Below are 24,776 nucleotides of genomic sequence, written 5' to 3' on the forward strand. Positions count from 1 at the left end.
GGCTATGCAGCATTGCTTTGGGCTGCTCGAAGCGTTAACAGCTTGACCAAACATGTTCGCGTAAACCCAGTATTTTTGTGTGTGACGCGAATACAGTGAACACGAATTAACGCGAGAGTGTGGGTGTGTGACGGCAGCAGCAAGACGACAACGACGACGGTAACGACGATTGCATGATCTGCGTGTGTACTAACGGCACGGAGATGTGAGATAGGTAAGAAACGCAGAAAGTAAATGACCGTGGAATGCAGCACGTGGTATCACTAGGAGGACACAAACAAGTGACTTGACGGTGAAGCTGTAGCACAACCTGAAGCCCGTGCCCTTTTATAGCCATACGAATGAGTGGCGGGGTGCATGCACTGCTCGCCCTGGCCGAGCCGGGACGATGCTGCCATAGTGAAATTCAGTGCAGCGTCGTCATACTCAGACACTATGAGCGCCAGGAAAGAGCAGTTCTTGATGTTTGAATAAGCAGCCTGGCAAGACGAAAAAGGGGCGAAAAAAGGTTTGCGTTTCGGGTGGAACGAGGAGGCAGTGCGATGCTGTCCGGTGTTCGGAAATTCGGTGTTCGGTGTTCGGTGTCCGGTGTTCGGTGCGAAACTTACTTTCCAAACTTTCCAATCGCTGTTTGACCGGATGAAGCCACAAACCGGTGTTCGGCTGCCAAGATGCCATGCAAGCCATCTGGCTCGAGCCGAGGTAGCACGCGAGAACCAGAGGCAAGAGTCAGGTTACGAAGCTGCAATGATGCATTGACCGTCACGGCATCACGAGCAGGAGCACATAGACATCGACCAAAGTTAGCAGACAACTTGGTCCAGTAGGCCGGCATGAGTTGTTTTCATGCATTGACATGATATGATTGACATGCATGTCGTTTCATTCATGTCATGACATGATTGTCATTTATGTCAGGTCTATCCTTTAACAAGTTATGTATCAGGAAATCCATGACAGGACTGAATTGACATGAACGGCATCATATGAATGACATGATACGCATCTCATAAATTACATGAATGAATCAGTTGATGACATCGTTATCGTTTCTTTACCTGTATATATTTCAGCATATGTGTGACGAGACATGCGGCCATGACATGACAAGAATTACATGATATGCAATTCATGGCATTCATATCACGACAAGCATGTCATGTATGTCATCACCATCACCAACAGCGTGGCTGCGCCCACTGCAGGTCAAAAGCCTCTCCCATACTTCTCCAACAACCCCGGTCATGTGATACTTGTGGCCATGTTGTCCCTGCAAACTTATGAATCTCATCCGCCCACCTAACTTTCTGCCGCCCCCTGCTACGCTTCCCTTCCCTTGGAATCCAGTCCGTAGCCCTTCAATGACTATCGGTTATCTTCCCTCCTCATTACACGCCCTGCCCATGCCCATTTCTTTTTCTTGACTTCAACTAAGACGTCACTAACTCACGTTTGTTCTCTCACCTAATCTGCTCTTTTCTGATCCGTCCCTTAACGTCACACCCATCATTCTTCTTTCCATAGCTCGTTGCGTCGTCCTCAATTTAAGTAGAACCCTTTTCGTAAGCCTCCAGGTTTCTGCCCCGTATGTGAGTACTGGTAAGACACAGCTGTTAAACACTTTTCTCTTGAGGGATAATGGCAACCTGCTGTTCATGATCTGAGAATGCCTGCTAAACGCACCCCAGCCCCATTCTTATTCTTCTGATTATTTCCGTCTCATGATCCCGATCCGCCGTCACTACCTGCCCTAAGTAGATCTATTCCCTTACCACTTCCAGTGCCTCACTACCTATCGTACACTGCTGTCCTCTTCCGAGACTGTTAAACATTACTTTAGTTTTCTGCGCATCAATTTTTAGACCCACCCTTCTCTATTGCCTGTCCAGATGAGTGAGCATGCATTGTAATTGGTCCCCTGAGTTACTAAGCAAGGCAATATCATCAGCGAATAGCAAGTTACTAAGGTATTTTCCATTAACTCTTATCCCCAATTCTTTCCAATCCAGGTCTCTGAAGACCTCCTGTAAACATGCTGTGAATAGCACTGGAGAGATCGAATCTCCCTGCCTGACTCCTTTCTTTATTGGGATTTTGTTGCTTTCTTTATGGAGGACTACGGTGGCTGTGGAGCCGCTCTAGATATCTTTCAGTATTTTTACATACGGCTTGTCTACACCCTGATTTCGTAATGCCTCCATGACTGCTGAGGTTTCGACTGAATCAAACGCTTTCTCGTAATCAATGAAAGCTATATATAAGGGTTAATTATATTCCGCACAATTCTCTATCACCTGATTGATAGTGCGAATATGGTCTATTGTTCAGTAGCCTTTACGGAATCCTGCCTGGTCCTTTGGTTGACAGAAGTCTAAGGTGTTCCTGATTTTATTTGCGATTACCTTAGTAAATACTTTGTAGGCAACAGACAGTAAGCTGATCGGTCTATAATTTTTAAAGTCCTTGGCGTCCCCTTTCTTATGGATTAGGATTATGTTGGCGTTCCTCCAGGATTCCTGTACGCTCGATGTCATGAGTCATTGCGTATACAGGGTGGCCAGTTTTTCTAGAACAATCTGCCCACCATCCTTCAACAAATCTGTTGTTACCTGATCCTCCCCAGCTGCCTTCCGCCTTTGCATAGCTCCCAAGGCTTTCTTTACTTCTTCCGGCGTTACTTGTGGGATGTTACTTGTGGAAAGCAGTGCCACTGGGTAGTCCTAGCCCGGAAAGATGAACCTAAGGAACGTTGCGGGGTTACGCTATTATACTCACACAAACTAACTATCAACAACGAAAGGCCTGACCGCCTCAAATGCGGTGTCAATTTGAAATGACGACGTCCGGATTTGAAAACTATCCTGAGAAGTTAATAATTAGGTATGAGATGTTTCTGTCTGTCTTCCACGTTTCATTTATTTTCACCTCTTAAGCTGCTTTTGCGCATTGAAAGTTACATGAAGTTGCAACATGGAAGCGACACGAAGCTGAACAAGTTGGGAGCTTTTCATGGTGCGGAAAGGCAGGCGCGCAAAACACGGCTATGCGAGGCCTATCTGAAAAGCATCAGACCATGTTCCTTGCAAAAAAGATATGAGCGTCACCTGGTCTGATCACCGTGAAGCAGTTCCCACCTGCTTGACACACCCGATTCTAGTTACTCTTCTATAACCTCTCGAAACAGTCTCGGAACCCCTCTTCGGGAAGCATTGTTTGGGAGCGGTCGCGTTTCTGATGCCCTCTCGGATGTGAAAGCGTATTCTTCGGAGGTTCCTTAATTTTTTGGGAAAAAGAACTGAAATCCGTACGGGGCAGAGAGTAAGGGGCTTACAAATCACCAGAATACTGTAATGGTCTATAAATATCGAAATACACGAGCTGAAGTTGCATGAACAAAGGTGGTTATCTTGGTGCCGCTGCCAGGTCTTATAATTTGGGCACAGGCATTGAAGACATTCGCTGCGTACCCAAATCGTCTTTCAAATGGCATTCAAAGCATATTTGTTCCAATGCCCTATAACTGCGCAATTTATCTCACAATTAACCGACAATCAATGATTACCAATGTTCGTGCTTAATAATCATAAACCATATCGCGATGGCTTTATGAGTACCCCCAAAGCGTGGCTCACTATCTACAGATGTTTGTCCTTCTTTGAATCGGTTGCACCACATTGATATCCGCTTCATACCCATGGCGTCATCTACAAGGTTTCTTCGAATCTGCCGAATTGATTATGCCTGACAATCACCACGCTTAGCACAGAACTTTGTTTATTATGGTTGTTAAATTTGCTCTGTATTTGTTTCCCACGGTAGAATCGCGCCGACATCGGAAGACAGTACACCCAATGCGACAGGTACTGCACAACAGTAGACAAAAATCAAGATCATGCCGCCTGAATGCTCAAGACAAGACAGATCCTCCTTCCAGGGCACACAGTGTTGCAACATCTGCCCTGTAGTTTTCCCTGAAATTACTAAGATCAGACATTGTTCAGACAGGCCTTGTAAGAACGGGAAAGGCAACTCGGAAAAGGGGGTGGGGGGGGGGGGCGTGTAGTTGTCCTCGTTCTCCTTGTGTTTGTGACACGCCTGCCATTATGTACCGCGGAAGTTGTGTCGTTGAGCCATTTCACACTTTCGAACGCTATTTGCTTAATATTTATTGATAAACGAGAAAAGGATGCGATGCATAACTTGCAGAAATTCATGACGTCAGGGGGAATGGGACGGTAATTTAAAGCGGCCAACAAACACCTAGAACATGTCATGAGATGTTACTTGAGATGAAAAGTCCATGATTTACAGGCATAGGATCGAGCATTTGTCTCGCGATTGAATTCAGAATTGTTATTTTGAACTGACCCAGAAAGTCACGAAACAGGGTATGTAGCGCGAAGTGGTGGTGAAACATTGTACTTGAGATGTATGCAGTCCAGATTATTGCGCATAAGTCGGCTGTTGTTATGTGCACCATGCTTTTTGTTTACAATATGGCAGTCTTTATGATACATAGACGTTTGTGCTTTATTCTATGGTATGAGGAACTAAAGTAGGTTAACTAATGAACGGCGCGTGAATAGGGATGGAATGCGTGAATATTTGCCGACTCTCTCATCTTTCCCTAGTGGCAGCTAGAGCTTAAATATGCTTTGTGAAATAGTACCGCCTTTAGGGATCGGCCTAAAGTGTGTCGGGAGAGGTTGTAATGTTTCTGCGCAGTAATAAAACATTCGCACACTCATCGTAATATTATCGGCAATGTCGTCACCTTGCGGCTGTCGTCGCACACAAGATCAACTGCTTGCCTTACAGAATCATGTAACATATTGTGGAACTCCAAACGACGGCTGGGATAACCAGCTACATGCAAAGCGCTGCGCTCGACATCGATTTTCCCAGTGCGTGGGATCCAAGGTCGATCCGAATAGATCGCGAAGCTTCGGGCGAAAAGCGGTCCAGAACCAATGATCACCGACATCAGCAAGGGTGGTTATGGGAGCAGCGATGGAAGCGCTTCGGAATCCGGGTGTAGACGAGCCGTATGTAAAAATACCGAAAGATATCTATAGCGGCTCCACAGCCACCGTAGTCCTTCATAAAGAAAGCAACAAAATCCCAATAAAGAAAGGCGTCAGGCAGGGAGATACGATCTCTCCAATGCTATTCACAGCGTGTTTACAGGAGGTACGTATTCAGAGACCTGGATTGGGGAGAATTGGGGACAAGAGTTAATGGAAAATACCTTAGTAACTTGCGATTCGCTGATGATATTGCCTTGCTTAGTAACTCAGGGGACCAACTGCAATGCACGCTCACTGATCTGGAGAGGCAAAGCCGAAGGGTGGGTCTAAAAATTAATCTGCAGAAAACTAATGTTTAACACTCTCGGAAGAGAACAGCAGTTTACGATAGGTAGTGAGGCACTGGAAGTGGTAAGGGAATACATCTACTTAAAACAGGTAGTGACTGCGGACCCGGATCATGAGATTGAAATAATCAGAAGAACAAGAATGGGCTGGGGTGCGTTTGGCAGGCATTCTCAGATCATGAAGAGCAGGTTGCCATTATCCCTCAAGAGAAAAGTTTATAACAGCTGTGTCTTACCAGTACTCACGTACGGGGCAGAAACCTGGAGGCTTACGAAAAGGGTTCTACTTAAATTGAGGACGACGCAACGAGCTATGGAAAAAAGAATGATGGGTGTAACTTTAAGGAATAAGAAAAGAGCAGATTGGGTGAGGGAACAAACGCGAGGTAATAATATCTTAGTGGAAATCAAGAAAAAGAAATGGGCATGGGAAGGACACACAATTAGGAGGGAAGATAACCGATGGTCATTAAGAGTCATTAAGAGTTACAGAATGCATTCCAAGGGAAGGGAAGCGTAGCAGAGGGCGGCAGAAAGTTAGGTGGGCGGATGAGATTAAGAAGTTTGCAGGGACAACATGGCCAGAAATAGTGCATGACACGGGTAGTTGGAGAAGTATGGGAGAGGCCTTTGCCTTGCAGTGGGCGTAACCAGGCTGATAATGATGATGATGATGGAAGCGCGACTTCGTTAGGAGAGGACAAACATTCAGAAAGAATTACTGTTCCTAATAGCTAATGTTTTTAAGAACTGTTTCATTTCATTCAACAAAAATACAATTCCTAATCAATGTTTTGTACGTGTCGAGGAAAGAAAAGGGAACTTTGCGTCAGCTTTTACTTTGGTAAAGCAATGTGTGGTAAATCAACTCTCTTTTATTTGAATACTAACAGAAATGCCTGCTTTTTAGCGGCCGCTATAAAACGGGGGTGTTCACGTCGCTATCAAACGAAATGCAATGCAGCTATTGAAGGCACGCGCATAAAGTTTAGTTGCTACTAAGCACCGATGTGTGGCTTCGCTTGTCAACCTTTGTCGGAATTCTGGTGGCGCGGAATTTGCGAGGTGTGTTTCATCGTTCTTCGCATGCTCAATCAGAAGTAGTGAGTTGCGACTACCAGATAATTGTTTACTTACGCTGCCTTCGTGCAGCCGTGCTGGCCGACGAGCTTGGCGTCCAACGGTACGATGAGCACTCAACACCCAAAGCTTTCTTTGACCTAGCAAAGAAGCCATGCTCTATGAATAGGTGCGATTTGGACCGCCCGTGCGGTTGACGGTGCGCTAAAAGCTCTAAGCGCTCATGGAGACGAATTGTGGGTAATTTGAAACTACAGCTTCAATGGCAGGCCACAAAAACAAATTTCGCGCCTTTGACAAAAAAAAAAAGTCGCAGGCATATGCGACACACACTGCACAGTCTCGCAGCGTAAGCAGGAGAAGCGGCTCCATAGGTACTGCATTTTCGGCAGCGCGCACTGCAGAGTATCTTCGCGGCGAAGTCTCTTCGCGTTGTTTTGCTCCAGAACGATCTCAACTGTCTGCCCGGCGTCGACAACGGGCTACGGCTTGTGCTGCTATCTGCACAGCGGCATGCTAAGCGCGACGTTGCCTAGTTGTAGCCGAGCGCGCAGCTCTACGATTGGCTTCTTCAGCAGCGGTTCGTACCTTGCGAGGAGGCTCCATAAAGTGTACCTAAGAGTAAGCACAAGTAGCGGACTACGCGGCTCACATGTCACATCCCTTGATCCGTGGCACGACACGATGCTGTTGATCATAATGATGATGATTGGTATCTCCTTCGATACGGGGCATTGACAGTCACCGAGCCTGCTTGAGTTAACCAGGCTAGCTATATTCATCATGCCTCTGCTACGTGCCACTGCTACATGTCGGGACACCTGTCGTAAAAATACACAATTGCAACGCAAAGTGCGCACACATCGACGTTACGTGGCGCACATCTCGCATCGCGCCACAAGTGGCAAGATACGATATGCTAATGATGCTAATGATGATGACGGTGATGATGATGATGATGATTTATTAGCTTCCCTTTGAAGTGGGACGGTGACAGTCCCCTAGCCTGCTTGATTTATTAAGGTACGACGTACATGCTTTTCATTCGAGCCTTTTTTATACATCTCCTGAATCATCATTTTTCTTCCTTAAGACAATCCAATCATTTCTTGGACAATACACCATAGTGGGTAGAAGGCTAGTGAGAGCTGCGACGGACACCGGTGGCGGCGGCGGCCAACATCGCCAACTGAAGCGGCTATGACATGAAGCCATAACAGTCTACGCTGTAGAATGACGCCACTTCTGTTTTAACGGAAATGGCGTCACACTTTTTTTTCGCCAGAAGTGTTTAGCCGTCGCATAGATGGTGCTAAGCCCCATAAACCACCGAAGAGCCGCCATGTTTTGAACGTATGGGTGGTTAGGGAAGCTTTGGTACCAGGTGTATTTGCCTTCTGGGATCTGTACAATTTTTTTTAAAGGAAGGGTTCTGTGTAGTACACGAAATAGAAGCACAAGAAAGGTCGCGAGGCCATGCCGCGAGGACACTCTTCTTTTATGTAACTTTTATTTTTACGCTACGCGGGATATTTCTAGAGGCCACTTTGGGTTGTCTGCGTTACACACAAGAATTTGCGCGCTCCTCACGGTACTGCTGACTATTTGTGCGCTGCAGTCTCTACGCGTATTGCATTGTCACTGCTGGTGGAAAAAGCGGCTCTTTCGAGAAAGAGAGTGCGGGGACTTTTGTTCGAATTTTCAGCTGTTCTAGCCTCGAACATCGATGTACTATATTGCAGGCACGAACGTGTATGCGCTCGTTTATTTGCAATGTGCAAACCTGGTGGCCTTAGACTGAAACACTGCCCTGATCTCGAAGGCATCGAGGAGCACGCTTGCGAACACTTGTTTCAGCGACCGCCAATGTAGGGCCGCATATGTTGGTGAAATACCCTCTATGTCAATCATCCGGTCCAGGAGTGGCGCCCACCGAGCCACTGATTCCCGGCATGGTTCGGTTCACCGAGTCTCCACGGCGGGATGATGCCGGGGCCAATGAGGCATCATTGGGGGCCTCCTGGAAGACGCCGCCCGCTACGAGTGAGCCAGCCGAGGAGGACTTGACCACTGAGCAGCCGGGCGCGGCATACGGCAATGCCAGCGGTGACATGGTGACTGCCGAGGATCTCTTGGCGCTGCCGTTCCGAAGAGCCGTAAGTCTGACGACGATGAGCGATCGACGCAAAGTGTTACGAGCATAAGTTGAAATAATGAACGAAAATTATTCATTTGTCTTGCAATTTGCGTCGTGATGCTGCTGAGTAGCTGGTTACTAAACGCCAGCAGCGATAAACGCCTCACCATTCCTTGCTGAGCAGGAGGTCGCGGGTCCGATTCCCGTTCGTAGTTGCGGCATTTCGATGGGGGGGAATTTCAAAAGGGCTCGTGTACTTATATTTAACTGTACTTTAGATAACCTCAAGGGGTCAAAATTGATCGGGAGGCCCCTACTACGGCATTTATCATATAACCAATGTGGCTTTGGGGCGTTAAACACTGTGAATCAATCAGTTCTGTCCTGGCTGGCAGGCTGGCTGGCTGGCTGTGGCTGGCTGGCTGTGGCTGGCTGGCTTGCTTATTCTGCTTTACCTTGGCTTGGTTGGCTTTAGCTCTGGTTGCTACAGTTAAAGAAAGCGGCGATGGCGCGTGGATGCCGGGTCTTTAGCTACAGTGACATGTCTGATGGGTAGGCCTCACCATCCCGTTCCTCTCATTGCTGCTGTTTGTCGCAGGCGAAGCCAGAGTGCGGCGCAGTCTTCTACACGTACTGTCGCAAGCCCCGGCGCGAGTTCTTCTACCGGGCGTCCCTGAACGCCTGCCTGGCCGCCGCCGACGATTGGCCCGCGCAGCTCTGCAACCGCGGCCCCAACCGGTTCACCTCGTGGCGCGAATGCGAGGCGAGCTGCGTGCTGATGGAGCCACCGCTCGAGGCATGCCTCGACAAGACGCTGCTACTCGGATGCAGGAGGTACGACGCACATCGGTTGTTGCAATACCTTTGCAAAGCCGCCGTACACGAGTACTCGAAGAGTACACAAAACTGGTCAATTCATTTCTGCATTTATATATATATATATATATATATATATATATATATATATATATATATATATATATATATATATATATATATATATATATATATATATATATATAAACCGCTTCATACGCGCGTCTACTTCACTGTATATATATATATAGATATATAATGTTGAAATGCTGTGGTCGAGACGACGCTTTATTTCAAGTAGGAAAAATGGCGCCGACGCAAAAACGAACACGAGCCGATGATTGATGATTACTTTGTACAGATGAATATGAAAGGGCTTCAGGCGATAAACGTCCACGATCTCTGTTCCGCGGCAGTCAGTTAGGGCATCAAAAGGTGTAACGCAGTAATTCACCGGCGAGGTCTGCACTGTGACTTTGTAGGGGCCCTTGTAGAGACGACGCTTTATTCCAAGAAGGAAAAATGGCGCTGACGCAAAAACGAACACGATCCGCTGATTGATTGTCTGTGTTCAAATGAAAATGAAGTTCGCAAAAATTCTTACAATATATATATATATATATATATATATATATAAGCTATTCACCACGCTTGCAAGAGTTCGGTCATATCTTCCGTAAAAACGGTGATGTTCTCTGTTGTTTTCAGCTTGGTCTTCGGATAGCGTTCCCGATTTGGACTTCAGGTCAATGGCTGCGCCTTGTTGCTTGTTGCCAAGAATTACTTCTCGTGAGCATTGTTGAGGATAACGAATGTCGTAGGGTATAGGTCCAGTCATGAACGGTAATTCTTGCTGCGCAGATTACACTCGTTGTTATCAGGTGTCCTCCAGCTGTCCCAATTCGAGGGCCTTCCCATGCAGTCTTTCTTCAACTGAGCGGCGAAGGGTCCACTCATGACGGAGTAGACGGTTTCTGTGTCCACTAAAGCGGTGACTGCGTGGCCTTCGAGAACACTTCAAAGTCGGCGGTTCTTTGTCTTGCGTTGCAGTTAGGGTGTGGCGTCGGGTCGCGGCTGCGTCGCGTTGTCGCAGCGATGTAACGTTGAGTCGTCAGGTCTTCTTTAGGGAGCGTTTTCTTGGCTATGAGGCTTCGTCGGCGAGATCTTCTTTTCGACGTGTTCGCCGACGGCGGAGGATCTTGGTGATCTCTCCATAGGTTGCTGTTACGGACTGGCAGCAGACTGAGCGAGTGGATCGTCAGCGCTGCGGCCACAGGTAGCCTCTCGGTGAAGGCAAACTGGACGGTCGCGGAGTTGGCGGGGTGCTCCACTGAATGGTGGCAGGGTAGTAGGCGGTATCACGAGGTTGTTCGTTTGCTGCGGAACCGGCGCGTTGACGTCAAATCTTGGAATCCCATCTCTCGATATGGGACCCGGCGGTAGACGTGACCCGCTTCTCTGCGGTGTTAGCGCAGTCGGTGGTGGTCGGGGACGCGCCAAATGTCCGTTTGGCTTGGAGCATTGCGCGGGCCGACGGCCTGGCGAGGTGGCGGCCTCTGGCGAAGAAATTAGGGCGTGAAGGGGGAACCTGACGGCGGGTAACGGTGGCTCGGGTCACTGTTTCAGGCTGAGACTGGGGTGGTTCAGGAACTCACAGCGACTGCTGGATGTCCTCTTGGACCACGTGTTCATTTGGGGCTGCGACGCTGGCAACATCTTTCGCAATTCTCGCACAACTGCTCTTATCGTCTCCCGCAGGTGTCTGAAGGTCTGTGTTGTCGGGAGTGGAATGGCGATTGCACTGTCTAGTACGCATTTCCAGCGTCTCCTCAGTCGTCGTAGCCTTCGTCAGAATTTCTGCTACGATCTTCTGCGAGTTTTACATAAGTCAGGCGAAGAGTTGTTGCTTTACACTACGCATGAGGAACCGTATTTTTTTCTCCTCAGGCATATACGGGTCGGCGTGGAGACACATTGGGTCATTTCTTAGGAAGAGATGGTGATGTTCTCTTTGGAAACCTTCACTCGTGCTTACAGTATATGTTCTTCTGACGACGCTTGTGAATGTCTTTAGGAAGACGCTGCAGGACATGCTCCAGGCTGTTAACGAGGACTGTGGATTTTTGAACCAAGCTCTCGCGCTTTCTTCTAGTGAAAAAATAGACTTGGCGCAGCCTGTGTTCAGCATTCCACTTGTTTGACAGTCTTTCGAATGTCTCAAGCCAGGTCTCTGGGTCGTCCGATGAAGCTCCGTGGAAAATAGGGAGCACACTTGGTTGTTGGAACAGGATCGGTGTAGGAGGCAGTATTGGCTGTCATCGCGGCTGCTTCGACTTGATTTTTTTTTTTTGTATTCTCGGGTAGAAGTCTGTGTTTCAGGGGCACGTTTTGTAGGCTGGGGTTTGTGCGATGGTTCGGGGCGGCGTTGGTATTGGCATCACGGTTCAGGCTTGGATCACGGCTTTGTGAAGGCCTCTGGTACATGAACGCACAAGCACTTCGACCAGATGTCACGTCGTAGGGATAGTGAAGAACACAGTAGCAAAACTGTGAATCAGGAAACGAACACTTTATTGGGTGAACCTGTGGTGCGATCGCGCAAACAGCTCGCTTTTCCGTTCGTTCGGTCTGGCTGCTACGTCACAAAGTGGGCCGTCCGCAAGATTTGTGAGAACGGGAGGGAGAGCACAGCCAATAAACGAGCGAGCCCAGCCCCGGAAGTTTGCGTCACCAGTTTGGGCTTCGATCGGGGACAATATATTACGTGCAGAATGTTTGTGATGCTTTAATAATTAAACACGTAATATAAGAAAAAAACACTTTCTTTTGCAACATATAATCTGCGTCGGAAATGTGATGCGAGAGAAGAAAACTAATTTAAGCGGCATATATTTTGGTTTAGTCCGCTAGGTGGTATCGCACACGCCAAAACAAATTGGCAGGAGCGCGCAGTTCAATTGGCGATCATTGTTCATCGACTGCGAATCGTTATGTCGTCGCACAAAAATCTAAGACTTGACCCGCACGTGTCGCCGCACCAACGCGAACTGTTGGTCGCGTTCATAGAGGGCCATCCGTACCTTGTGCGGACATCGCGCGCGCTGACCCAAGAGCGTCCCGTCGACACAGGGCCGGTATTTTGTAGCGATGCCTTTTCCGATTCTATGCTTTTTCAGGCTTTTTGCGCTAAGCCAGTGGTCAGAGCGACGGTCTGCCCCCACTATCAACGGGATCAGGCCGCCGTGTGTGGTGGATGATAAGAATAGCATAGAATAAGGCATAAGGCATCGCTACAAAATAGCGGCCCAGGCCACTACACCGGGAATGCGGCCGCGATCCGTAAAGGCCGCCTTTGCACTAGGCTTGCCGGCCGTTGTCAACGGGAAGCTCACCCAACCCTGTTGCCGGCGCATCCCGGTTATTGTTTCCGCAACTGCGCGAATGGTCTCGCTCACGGAAGCCAGCCCTATGGATACAAATTCTTCGCTGCCAATGGATCTTTGGAAGCTCCCCGTCGCGAACGGAGAGCACAAAGCACCTTGCCTTGCGTCGTGATGCCACCGGTCCGAAGGCCACCCATAACGTCTTCCAATTGCTCGCAGAACCACCGTACAGTGCTCTTCGAGAGCCTGAATTGCTCGCGGAACTCTTCCTCGGTAAGCTCGTCAAATGCGTCCCGAGAGATGCGTCGCCGAGGCTGCCCGAGAGACTCCAAAAGCGCGATAATAGGAGCTGTCATCGTGACTCGTGAGCGTCAAACCGCCGAACAATGAACGCGATTCTCTGAGCACAACGTGAAACGGCGAGCATTCTCGACAAATGAGGTCAGATCAAACAACATTAAAAAGAAGAACACTAGTTATATTTATCACAGCGCAGGCACAACATTTAATTTCACTGTGATCACAGTTGTTTTCAATAATTAACATCGCTAACGTTCTGCAGTGGCGGATCGCGCTTTAATCTAAAAAAACTGGACCCCCGGCAGGGCCAACCAAGCTCGGCGAGCGACGACATTACGAGCAGACGACAGGCGCATCGTCTGCTACTAGCGCTGCTATGGCAACGGCCATTCATTCTTCGAAACGAATGCCCTTGTCGACCGTTCCACGATAGCGGCCGATTTCACTCGGTTTTGGAATGATTGACAGGAGTGTGACGTAAGCGCATTTTGTGGTCCCGCCCCGGCGCAATGACGGCCGTGACGAAACGCGCGGGCGCCAACGAATCACGAGAGGGCAAGCGAGAGAACGGAAAAGCGAGCTGTTTGCGCGATCGCACCTCTGTGCGCACTTAAGCAAGTGACACATAAAGCACACGAGAGCGGGGAGTGCAATCGTCGATCCTCGAAATCTCATCAGTGGGTCCAGTGCGCCGGCTGTTATACATGACTCGTCTGATGTTCCATCGTAATCGCTGGTGGAGGCGTACCTTCCACAAAGCACTGCGCTATTAGCGTCGCGCATGCAATTAGGTTACACTAGGTTCGGGGACAACATATAATGGATAGAACCGTCGATAATATTCCAGAAACTTCAGATACACGCAGGCGCATCTTCCACGGAACGATAACTTTTAACATTTGTTAACTGATGAAAATAAGTCACCAGGGAAAGATACGTGTACACGTGTCAATAAAAATCGGTCTCGCTAACATTTATTAACTGATGAAAACAAGTCACCAGAGAAAGATAGCGTGTACACGTGTCAATAAAAATCGGTCTCGCCCGCAGGGCGAAGAATCGATTGTGATAGTAAATTAAATAGGCAATCATAATAAGTAAAACATTAAATTATTGGGTTTTACGTGCCAAAACCAATTTCTGATTACGAGGCACGCCTTAGTGGGGGACCACGGTAATTTTGACCACCTGGGGTTCTTTAACGTGCACCTAAATCTAAGTACACGGTTGTTTTCGCATTTCGGCCCCATCGAAATGCGGCCGCCGTGGCCGGGATTCGATCCCGCGGCCTCGTGCTCAGCAGCCCAACACCATAGCCACTGATCAAGCATGGCGGGTATAATAAGTAAGGATATTAGATTTATCGGCGATGTAAACATGTAAACACTCGCTTACTAACTAAATTAACAAGCATGGTGCGAGCGCGCGCAGGCAAACATTCACACATCACACTCGATGACCGTGGACATGCTCTGTCAAAACGCCAGCGTGAGGAAGCGCGGCAGCAGCAGCGAGCGAAGTGACCACCATGGTGTCTCACTTGCGCGCAAATTGAGTGGCGAGAACGCAACACATGCAAAGCTACGAGCCCTCGTCCCACCTAGACTCTTCCCCCTAAGCAGATCGATTAAAAAAAATGCTGGCTCTCCCCTAATCGAGAATAGATGTAAGCATGAAATGGCAACCGGCAAGGCAGGTTGACTGGAGATGATACTAGTCACAATCTTAAAATGGGTGCAGTGCGCATTCGCAACGACACACCCCAGCCCACTACACCACACCGCACCACGCCTACTGTGCACTGGTCCATATGAACGCTGCCCAGCTAGAAGTAGTAAACCGGCTTAAGGCCGCACGACAAGCATCGGAAGATGCCAGTGAGGCAGAGCGCACTATCTATAGTCGGGTCAACTTCAGAAAAAAGGGGCGTTTACTCCTCCAAGGCGAACGCACACGAGCCTACACCAATAGGCGCGCACTCTAGACTGACGTCATGAGCCGGACAGCCGGGGATCCCACCGATGGAGGAGATGGCGTCCCGCACTTCGAACTGGGCCGAATCGCGTCAGTCGTGCGCGTCTACCTCTCGTTAAAGTGAATTTACGAACTGTTTGTGGTGGTCTGTTATACCGGAGATATTATTGCGAGATTACAATGCACAATTCATGCCACTTGCTTTTATTATGAGCCGTCATCCGGCGACGAAAGATAGCAGCGATCATCACTGACGCTACGTACGCGAACTGGCGAGACTGCAAACTTGCAAAAAAAAAATACATGCGAAAAGGAACGCAAACAAAAGAACTATCACATTCTTGAAAATAAGTTTGTGAAAACACATCACTAAAAAATATAAATCTTATGCTATTTACAACCAAGAGTTCTTTTTTTTTTGCGATGAATGAAGCATTCTTGTACCTTTCCTGCCTCGATCGTCTTCTCGCCCCAGGTTTGTGATGGTTTCAATAAATGTATTGTTTTTTAAAGTACTTGTTGAATAGCAACTGATTCATTTTAAGTTCGCAAGATGGGTAGATGTGCCGTGTACTTGTAAACCAGCGTGAAAGTAATGCAGAGTTGTTCTCCTTTCGTCCTTTCCAATGAAGCTAAAAAACAGACGACGCGCAGCGTTGTACAAGGCATGGGGTTATTTTTCTCTCGCGATCCTGCATGCACTATAACATTCCAATCACGAGAGCTCTAACAAACCAGTCATAAAAATACAGAAGTCTTGATTTATACCGAGAATTACGCGTTCTCGAAGCACGTTCTTCTTATTTTTTTTTTAGCTGGACTATTGTAGTCGCGGAGGCAATCAGTTGTCGCGCTTCGGTCATCTGGGCGGGGCCTCCTTTTTTTTGAAATTGTACCTGACTATAGCTAGAAGAAGAATGAATTGAATTCTGGGATTTTACGTGCCAAAACCACGCCGTAGTGGGAGACTCCGCATTTGCTTTTACTACCAGAGGGTTTTTAACATGCCTACATTGCACAGGACACGGGCGTTTTTGCAATTCGCCTGCATAGATATGCGGCAGCCGCGTCCGGGATTTGATGCCGCGACCTCGTGCTTAGCAGCGCAGCACCGTAACCGCTAAGCCACCGCGGTGGGTAGAAGCGCCTGAAGGAGGCACGCGGCATGGCGCCATCTCTCGAGGCGACGCAAAACCCGCGCCGCGGAATTCGCGGATCGCTGGCGTTCAAAAGAGCGCTCAGCGCCAAAAGATGACATTGAAGTGTATGTATGGTGCCCTGATCTTCCTTTTGAATGTCGCTCTTGGAAATGACAAGTAAAACTTCAGCGTACTAGAATTTACAGCTTGAAGAACTGGTCAATATTTTAACGGCGGAGCTGTTTAAGCTTTTAGTTCCGCTGTGGAGCGTTACAAGAAAACGCAGCCCATCTGTGCGCCACCTCGCGTTGCCTAGTAACCACCGGCGAGAGCACCGAGCCACGTAACCTCTTCGCACACCATGCGCGTAGGGTGGAGTCGTGACGTCACAGTCGAGTGAAAGCTCGGAACAGCCGGCGCAGCGACACACCTCTCGCCTCCTCTACTCTGTGCGTATGTGCTGCTGCCATAGAAAGACCGAAGGAAGTCCGGACGCATGAAGAAGCTGCTTATCACTAAGAGCGTCGTACCGCCAAGCGGGAAGCGATGTGTCACAGCCGAGCTGATCCAAAACACCGCGCCGAAGCTGGGGCTAAGAAGAGGCGACCCCGACTCAACGATCCCGCGTTTCAGTCCAGGGAACGCGAGAGTCGGCGCCTGAGCGCTCGACGTCGTCGATAAAGCGATCCCGGCCTGCGACTGCTCGAAAACTTCCAGCGTCAAGCCCGCAGAGACAAGTTAGCAAAAGCGAGAATAACCTCGCAAAACCTACAAACAACTTAGGTAAGCCACGTAATAGCTAGGTTATCACAAGCTCCCCTGTTGACTCCAGCCGTGCCCCCACTAGTGCAAGCTGCGCTCGTTTCTTTTTTGTAGCTTTTTTGGGCAGTAATTAGCGTTTGCAATGAATGCGATCCAGTACAAAGGATTAGGGACCGCAGACCTCATTCTCTTAAGCTTTGACCGGTTGTCCGAATGATCTCTCGCAACTCGGCAGAAACATTTTTTGTAATTTGTTTCGGCAGTAACTAGCTTATGTAATGCGATCCTATAGAAGGGGTTGGGGGCCAGAGACCGCATTTTTTAATGTTTTGGCTGGTTGCCCATGTGATCTCGTTTTGTTCTCGCAACACACCCGGATGTTCTCGTTTCAGTGCACGGATAACTGCTCTGATGTTTGGCTGAAGGTCACCTCAAGGTCGATGACAACGTGAGCTAAAAGCATTTCATGCTTAAAAAGGCCGCGTGGCTACGCCATGCTTAGTTGCTGCCGAAGTATAACGTACCCCTACCTACCCCGTTTTCCTGCTTGCGACGAAAGACGGCGTTCTTCCTTCCCGCTTTACTCGCGCTCGTGAAATTGAGCGGCGATCATCACGTTCACCTCTCGCATACAGCATGCGGAGTGCTGCAACGGCGTTATCGCCCTTGTACTTTATACGGAACATCAGGAAGTCGGCGATGGTGCCCTTATTATTGCTATCGCAATAATATATTCGAACGCGTTCCTTATTGCACTACCAGGTGAATTCCCACTAGACAACGGTGTAAACTCCATCGTAGTGCTGACTGTTATCGGGAATTTCTTCGATGCCACCGATATAATCCGTCATACTTTTTACGCTTGCGTTGGAAGTTCCCTAGTAGTAGTAGTAGAAGACTTTTATTCAGCCCGAAATTACAGGCCGAGCATATCGACCGCCTGGGTGGCCAGTCGACGCTGTTCTTCTTCACCTTCAGCGCCAAGCCAGTCGAGCCAGGTGGTGATGGAAAGCGAAGGGGGAGGATAGGAACTTGGTTGCTGAGCAGCCGGACAGTAGAATAAGCAATGGGATAGGTCTGCATAAGTAGAGGGGCAGTTGGGACAGGAGGGGTCGGAGCGATAGCGATAGAGAAAGAGGCGGGAAGGGGTAACCAGTGCATTCATTTGGATGTGCGGCAGAAGGCGAGCCTCCGGCGCAGTGAGTAATGGATGAGGGAGAGGGTAGAGGCGCTTGTCGACACGGAGCTGGAGGTAAACTTTCTTCATAGTGCGGCGCAGGGAGAGTCCCCCAGAATCCTCCGAGGGCCTGCACCAGGGGATCAACGGTGCCCGGTTAAAAACGTCATGGGCGAACTGATGGGCCAGCTCATTGCCGTCAATCCCCGAATGCTCAGGGACTCAGCGGAGGAAAACGGTGGAAGGTTGCAGTGCGGAGACCGCTCGTTCGACCTGTTGTTGGAGTGAATGGGGTAGGGTGTGGTTCTGTATGTGGTGAGTGGCGGCTTGGTAGTCGGTGTATATCGTGTACTCTGGGAGCGAGGGAAGGGAGGAAAATGATTGTAGGGCACGTGCAATGGCAAGGACCTCGAGAGAGAGTGCATCCGGAGGGTGTAGGTAAGGCCCACTCGTGTGAGTTTCAGCTGCTGGGAGGTGGGAATGGTAGATAGCGTAGGCGCAGAAACCTCGAGGAGGTATGAAATAGGCATCCGTGTAGGCTACTCCCTGGGTAGTAAAGAGGGGTGAATGATGCTGCGTGGCCTCGTGATGACGGCCGGCATGCAGGACAGGGTACATATTGGACGGGAGGGTGAGGATGCGAAGATTGGGAGCCGGGGTGGATTTGGGAGCGGTAAAGGTGGAAACGGGAATGGGAGAGATACCCACCTGGACCAGTAACCACTGACCCTGACGGGTAAGAGAAAGTCGGGCAAGCTGGGATTCGCGGTGGAGAGAGAGAGAAGAGAACGAAGAGGATGGAAGAGGCCTGTGGCAAAGGGCTTAGCAGTAGAGGTGGTGATAGGGAGGTTGAGAGCTGCCTTGTAGAGGCCCACAATGGCGGTCTCGAGGGTGTTAAGCTGAGTGTGGGTGAAGGAAACGTCAGGTACAAAGTACAGGAACTTGTTGAGGGCGAGCGCATGGGCAACTCGGCACGCATGAGCCTCGTGGAGGCCCGAGCACCCAGTGACCACGCGCCACAGAAGGTGTGTTACTGAGTGACAGGTCCTGACAGCGTGGTGGAGGGCTTACACATTCTTGACTGCATGCAACGGAAAGCCAAGAACTTTGCATTGGGGGACAATAGTCCCCCAATGGGACTGCTAGGACTGCCGGGACTGAATGGGAGTGCCGGAAAGATGGAGGGAGATTAGGGCGTTGTGGGAGCGCTGGTATGAGGAGTAGTTAAGAAGGAGAAGCTCGGATTTCTCCGGAGCAGGAGACAAGCCAGCAGTGGAGAGAAAGCAGTTGATGAGACCGAGACCACGTTGCAGGGAGCCCTGTACGTGACCGGGAGAACCAGATGAGCACCAGAGGGTGATGTCGTCGGCATAAGAGATGTGGTGGAGGTCAGGAATTTGGGCTACAGTTGGGAGGTGAGAGGGGTCATAGCAAGATTAAAAAGGGTAGGAGAGAGAACAGCACCGTGAGGACTGCCACGGGTGAGCGGGTGGGGGTCGGACAGATGTGTGTCCCCTCGAAAACGAGCCACTCGGTTAGAGAGAAAGGAGCGGAGATAAGAGTACATGCGGTTTCCGCAGTCCAGGGAGGAGAGTTGAGACAGGATGTGGTCGTGGCTCACACCGTCGAACGCCTTGCAGGCATCAACAGTCACAAGAGCGTGGATCTGGCTGCGGTTAGGCGAGAGAAAGGTGCGCTGGAGAATCAGGAACATGTCCTGTGCACAGACGCGCCTTCTGTGCACAGCCGGTGCAAAGCCGATAAGGGAATGGGGGAAGAAATCTCTCGTTTCAAGAAAATCAGAGAGGTGAGTCAAAGTCATTCGCTCAAGGGTCTTGCGAACACACGACGTCAAGGAGATAGGGCGAAGCTTAGAAAAGGAGGGAAGTTTGCCCGGCTTCGGAATCATAGAAATAAGGGAGGATGTCCAAGTTTTCGGCAAGCAGCCGCTCTCCCAGGCATTGTTGAAGGTCTGAAGGAGGAATGAAGGTTGTGGAGTGTAGTGTATGTGATGGCGTCCTCACCGGGAGCCGAGCGAGAAGCATTAACAGCCAGAGCAGTTTCGAGCTCCCGGCGAGTGAAAGGGCGGTTGAGGTCTGGGTTTGGATCACCCGAGTAGGCTGGGTAGGAAGGTGTGAGAGGGGGTGGGAGATACAAAGAATTGAGCTTGTCAAAGACATCGGAGGGAGTCCCCTGAGTGAGGGCTTTTGCTAGAGTGGGAGCAAGGGCAGGCTTTGTACCTAAGAAAGATTTAAAAAGGAACCACGTGGATCGCAAGTGTAATGCGGAGTCGAGGCCGTCACAAAGCGCACTCCAACGAGAATGCTCGAGGGACGCGCTGTGGACGACTATCTCGGTCCGCAATGCAGCAATCCGGGAGGAAAGTTGGGTATTGCGGGGTTGGGAGCGCAAGGAGCGTTGGAGACGTTTCAGCCGACGCCATAAACGGAGAAAGTGAGGATCCGGCTCTGGGATAGGGTGACGTGAGCGAACGCGACGGCTACTGGTCGAAAGCGCTGCGGAGATGCGCGACGTCCAGTCGTCGTAATATTCAAAGGAGGCGGAAAGGAGATTTGTGCGATATGCGTGCCAGTCAGTGTGAGTAGTTGAGTGCGGTCGAGGGATGTGGAAAAGAGAGGCGCTAATATGAATGAGGAAATGCTCGCTGAAGTGGCTTTCAGCTGTGACCTGCCAGTGAAAAGAAAGGGAGCCGCGAGAATCGGGTGTCGTGGAGCGCTGTGAGACAGGGCCCGCTCGAGTAGGGGAGCCAGGATTATTGAGAAGGGTGAGGTGGTATTCCTGTGCAAGACAGTGGAGAAGGCGGCCGGGCTTGAGGGTCTGGGGGTAGCCCCAGAGCGTGTGAGGGGCATTAATATCGCCCCCAAGGAGGAGATGGGTGGTGGCGGGAACAGAATGAAGGAACTTGCCCAAGGCAATGAATGAGGCAATGAGGATGTGACAGGGGGATTATAGAAGGACATAAGGGCGAGTGAGATGCGCGAAGAAGGTTGGTAATACACCACACCAACTAAATATTTATCGAGGCTGGAGGAGACATCAAGTGGCTCGACGAGGACTTCGCTGCGTACATAAATGGACGCAAGCGGCGTGCCCCTCGTGGCATGGTCGTGGCCGCGTCTTCTGGAGAAGGAGAAAATGGGGCAGGGAAGGGCGGGTGAGGAGATACTGGTGGATGGGGGGGTCTTTTTGTGGGGAAGGTTTCGACAGTTCCACTGCACAATCCCGAGGTCCTTTCCACACGCCATATCTACGATAGGTTAGAGGTAGAAGAGTTTCCGGGGACACATTCCTTCTTTTTGGCCGGGGGGAGTGACTGCTGGAGGGAGTCGAGCATAGAACCGAATGATTCCAATGGCTTGGATTGAGTTTGGAGGGTGGTGAGGATCTGGACAATCGAAGTTTCGAGCTGAAGCAAGCGAGTGTGGTGTGCGGTGGTGGTGGTTTCTACCAGATCAGCCAATGGGGCGACCTGGGCTAAGTTAGGGGATGGGGTGATGAACGTGGCAAGGTGCTCATTTAGCTTGGTAAGCTGGGATGTAAGAGGCGAGGGGGTTGTCTTTAGGCTTTGTGTCAATACGTGGATTTGCTGTTTAAATCTTGGGAGATGCGCTGTTGTTCGCGGAGGTGACGCTCCAGCATTGTGAGCCGGAGATCGAAGGAGCGGTTCTCGTCAATCAGGGATGGCGAGGGTATAGTAGAGGAAGAAAGGGATGCTTGCACCGAAGGCGCTTTCACTGTAGCCGTGTAGGAGCCTGGAGGTGATGAAGCCTGAGTTGAAGGAGATGCATGATTAGCGAAAGAGGTGGAGGAAGGGGTGGGCTGAGTGGCCCTGCGCAATGCTGTGCGACGGAGAAACGCGGCTTTGGCACACTCGCGTTGTTTAGCAAGGAGGAAGGGGGCAGGTAGGGTCGAGAGAGGGATGTGTGTTTACTTGGCAGTGAATGCACCGACAGGTGCATTCATGCGTGAACGGTAGGATCTGCGGGTAGAGGAGCAGCACAGCGGCGGCACTTGGCCGGAACGTTGTGCTGAGGGCATTGGTGAGCACGGTGTCCCAAAGCATGACAACGGGTGCATGTGGGGGACTTAGGCTTATGAGGGCGGCATCGTAAAGCGACGCGTTTAAGATATACGAAGTGGCGTATGACGGTGTCAGCGAAGGTTATGAGCACTTATGCAGTGCAGCCCATCATACGAGCAGCGAGAATATCAGTTGTATATGATTCAAGTTCATGCATGAGCTGAGCAGGAGTAAAGTGACCACCGACGTTTTGAATGACGCCGAGGCAGGAAATGGGAGAATTTGGGGCATATGTTTTGAAGGTGATTGGCTTACCGTGGAGCTGAAGATGCCTGAGAAAGAGAGTAGGAGTTGGGTGGTGAGAGGGGAACGTGTTTTCAGAAATACAAAGCTCTGAGCTGGCTTGGCCTGAAGGGTGACCTCTGCGCTGGTTTTGTAGGAGAGATGTGCGGCGGAGATGATGGCGGTGAGCAAGTCGCAAAGAGGCAGCTTGGTAGTGAGGGTACCGGGCGGAAGTTGGATCCCAACTGAAATGAGCTCGGTGCGAGGGCGGGCGGCGAAGGCAGGTTTACGGCTGGTACTGACGGTGCTCCAGCCGCTTTCCAATGATGGCGTATTATGGTCGTTGTCTGGGGACGTCGTGAAATCCATCTCCGCCGACGAGTCGTCAGCCGAATACACGGTGGTCAAGGAGGTAGGGGCGACAGGAACACTGGGAATGTCATCGGCGAGCATTGAGTTTGCACTGTCTAGCACGGCAGGAGTGGTGGATCCGGTGGAAGCGGCTGCAACAAGTGCGGTCAGCGGCGATTTTGATGTCTGATTGCAGCTCTTTACAATAGGCGCCAATGTGGTTGGCATAGACGCGGCGGCATCCGTGGCGGCGACGGTGAACGCTGCTGGCTGCGACATGGTTAGTGATCCGAGCTTGGTCGTAGGAGACATTGAGGCGACGAACGCCGGCTGCGACGTGGCTGTCGAGTCGGAGCTCTCAGCGTTGCTCACAGCGTTGAATGTGGCTGGAACATGCACGGTTGCCTGCGCGGAGTGCAGGAACGCAGCCGGTTGAGGCAGGGCTGCCGGCTTAGAATTGTTCACGTCGCTAGTAGCATTCAGTGTTGACAGAGTAGGCACAATGGCACGGGCGGCTGTTGCAGAGGAGGCCAGCGGGGCATTGGTGGCTGTCGGCTGCATGGTCTTCGTGAGATGTTTCGGTTAGCGATGGTCTCCCTATATATTCAGTATATATTCAGCCACTGGCTGAAACAACGCTTAGTGCACACTGTGAATAGGCTGGAAATTCAGGGCCGCTTGCTCATTGTGTACCGGAATATCCGATAGTCGGGTACGCTACCGCTGTGGCTTCAGTGATAAAACCATCAATATCCGCTGTAACAGCTGTTCGCTACAGTGTGCATACAAATGAGGTTTTGACTGCACTAGATGGATCGGACAATCGAATTTTGTGGGAGGGAAGAGTCCTGGGGATATTGGTAAAGACTTTCACCGGCAGGTAGGTTTAAGCGCATTACTCTGCTGTCTGCATCTGAAGAGAGTCGCAGACTACCCCCAGGCCCCATTTCGTTTATGTGCACACCTTATTTGGTCTCTTTTTATGACATTTTAATCGCATTACTTCCATATCCCACTACCGGACAGGTGGCCTGTCTTTACGGTGGCCATCTTCCGCCTATTTCCACATTATCTTCCTGTATCCCGCAGGCAGGACGTCCGCATCGGCTGGTGGTGGTTCGACGGCCGGGTGTGCCTAGCCTGGAACTTCCCCGCCGGAGGATGCCCTGCCAACGACAGCGCCGTGTTTGCCACGGCCGACCAGTGCAAGGCCCACTGCACGAACCCACGATATCCGCCTTGCGCCGCACCGGGCACTCGGCCCTGCTCGAGCGAGCAGCTCAAGTTTCCCTTCTTCGCGGCAGGGGCGCCCTCGTCGGCGGTGGAGGGCGGGAGGCACTGCTTCAGGCTTACCCGGCGCGTGCTAGAGTCGCACCGGTGCCTGACCGGCGCCAACCGCTTCCTCACCAAGGCTGCCTGTGAATCGGCCTGCAAGAAGGCGCCGTCAACCCGACCGTAGCCGCAGGCCCTGCGCTGCGCTCGTTTGTATATGTAACAATACAATGGCAGAGTTTGATAATTGTATTCTTTCGTTCACGCAATACTTCGTGCGCGTGTGCCAGGTGTTTACAGATGGCTTGATGGGCAGCGCATGGTGTCACTGCTATACATAAAATACTTATAGCGCAAGAGCAGAAAACTTCGTACGCCCTAAACTATAGTTAAACTGGAGAGGCGAATTCCAGAATTATGGAGAAGTAAAGCGTCTTCTGCTAGCATCGCAACTGAGGCCACGAAACGAACGTATGGCAATACGCTAAACAACATGAATTGCGTTCGTTGTTGTTCGTGGTGTTTTAAAATTGTTTTGTGCACAAGGTGCTTAGAGCCTGTAGGAGTGCGCAAGGTTACAATGCAAACAGCAGTCGCAGGTGCGCGTTCGCTGAACCTAAGGCTGGTTTGGTTTGGCTGTGGGATGAAATTAGGAACATCTTGAAGGGGCAGCGCAATAAGACTAAC

The 24,776-nt window shown here is 50.3% G+C and overlaps 1 protein-coding gene across 2 annotated transcripts in view; it reads left to right on the forward strand.

The window, feature by feature from the left end:
- The window catches only part of LOC139059898 (uncharacterized), a 34,486-nt gene extending 10,145 nt beyond the window's left edge, over positions 1-24,341 (forward strand). For both annotated transcript variants that reach the window (XM_070538448.1, XM_070538449.1), the window contains exons 4-6: positions 8,375-8,610; positions 9,190-9,425; positions 23,907-24,341. In XM_070538448.1, coding sequence (XP_070394549.1) covers positions 8,375-8,610; positions 9,190-9,425; positions 23,907-24,276 — 842 coding nt within the window. In that variant the 3' untranslated portion in view covers positions 24,277-24,341. The remainder of the gene's footprint in view (positions 1-8,374; positions 8,611-9,189; positions 9,426-23,906) is intronic.
- The last annotated feature ends 435 nt before the right edge of the window (positions 24,342-24,776 follow it).

Source organism: Dermacentor albipictus, chromosome 5 (genome assembly GCF_038994185.2).
Source record: "Dermacentor albipictus isolate Rhodes 1998 colony chromosome 5, USDA_Dalb.pri_finalv2, whole genome shotgun sequence".
Taxonomy (NCBI): domain Eukaryota; kingdom Metazoa; phylum Arthropoda; class Arachnida; order Ixodida; family Ixodidae; genus Dermacentor; species Dermacentor albipictus.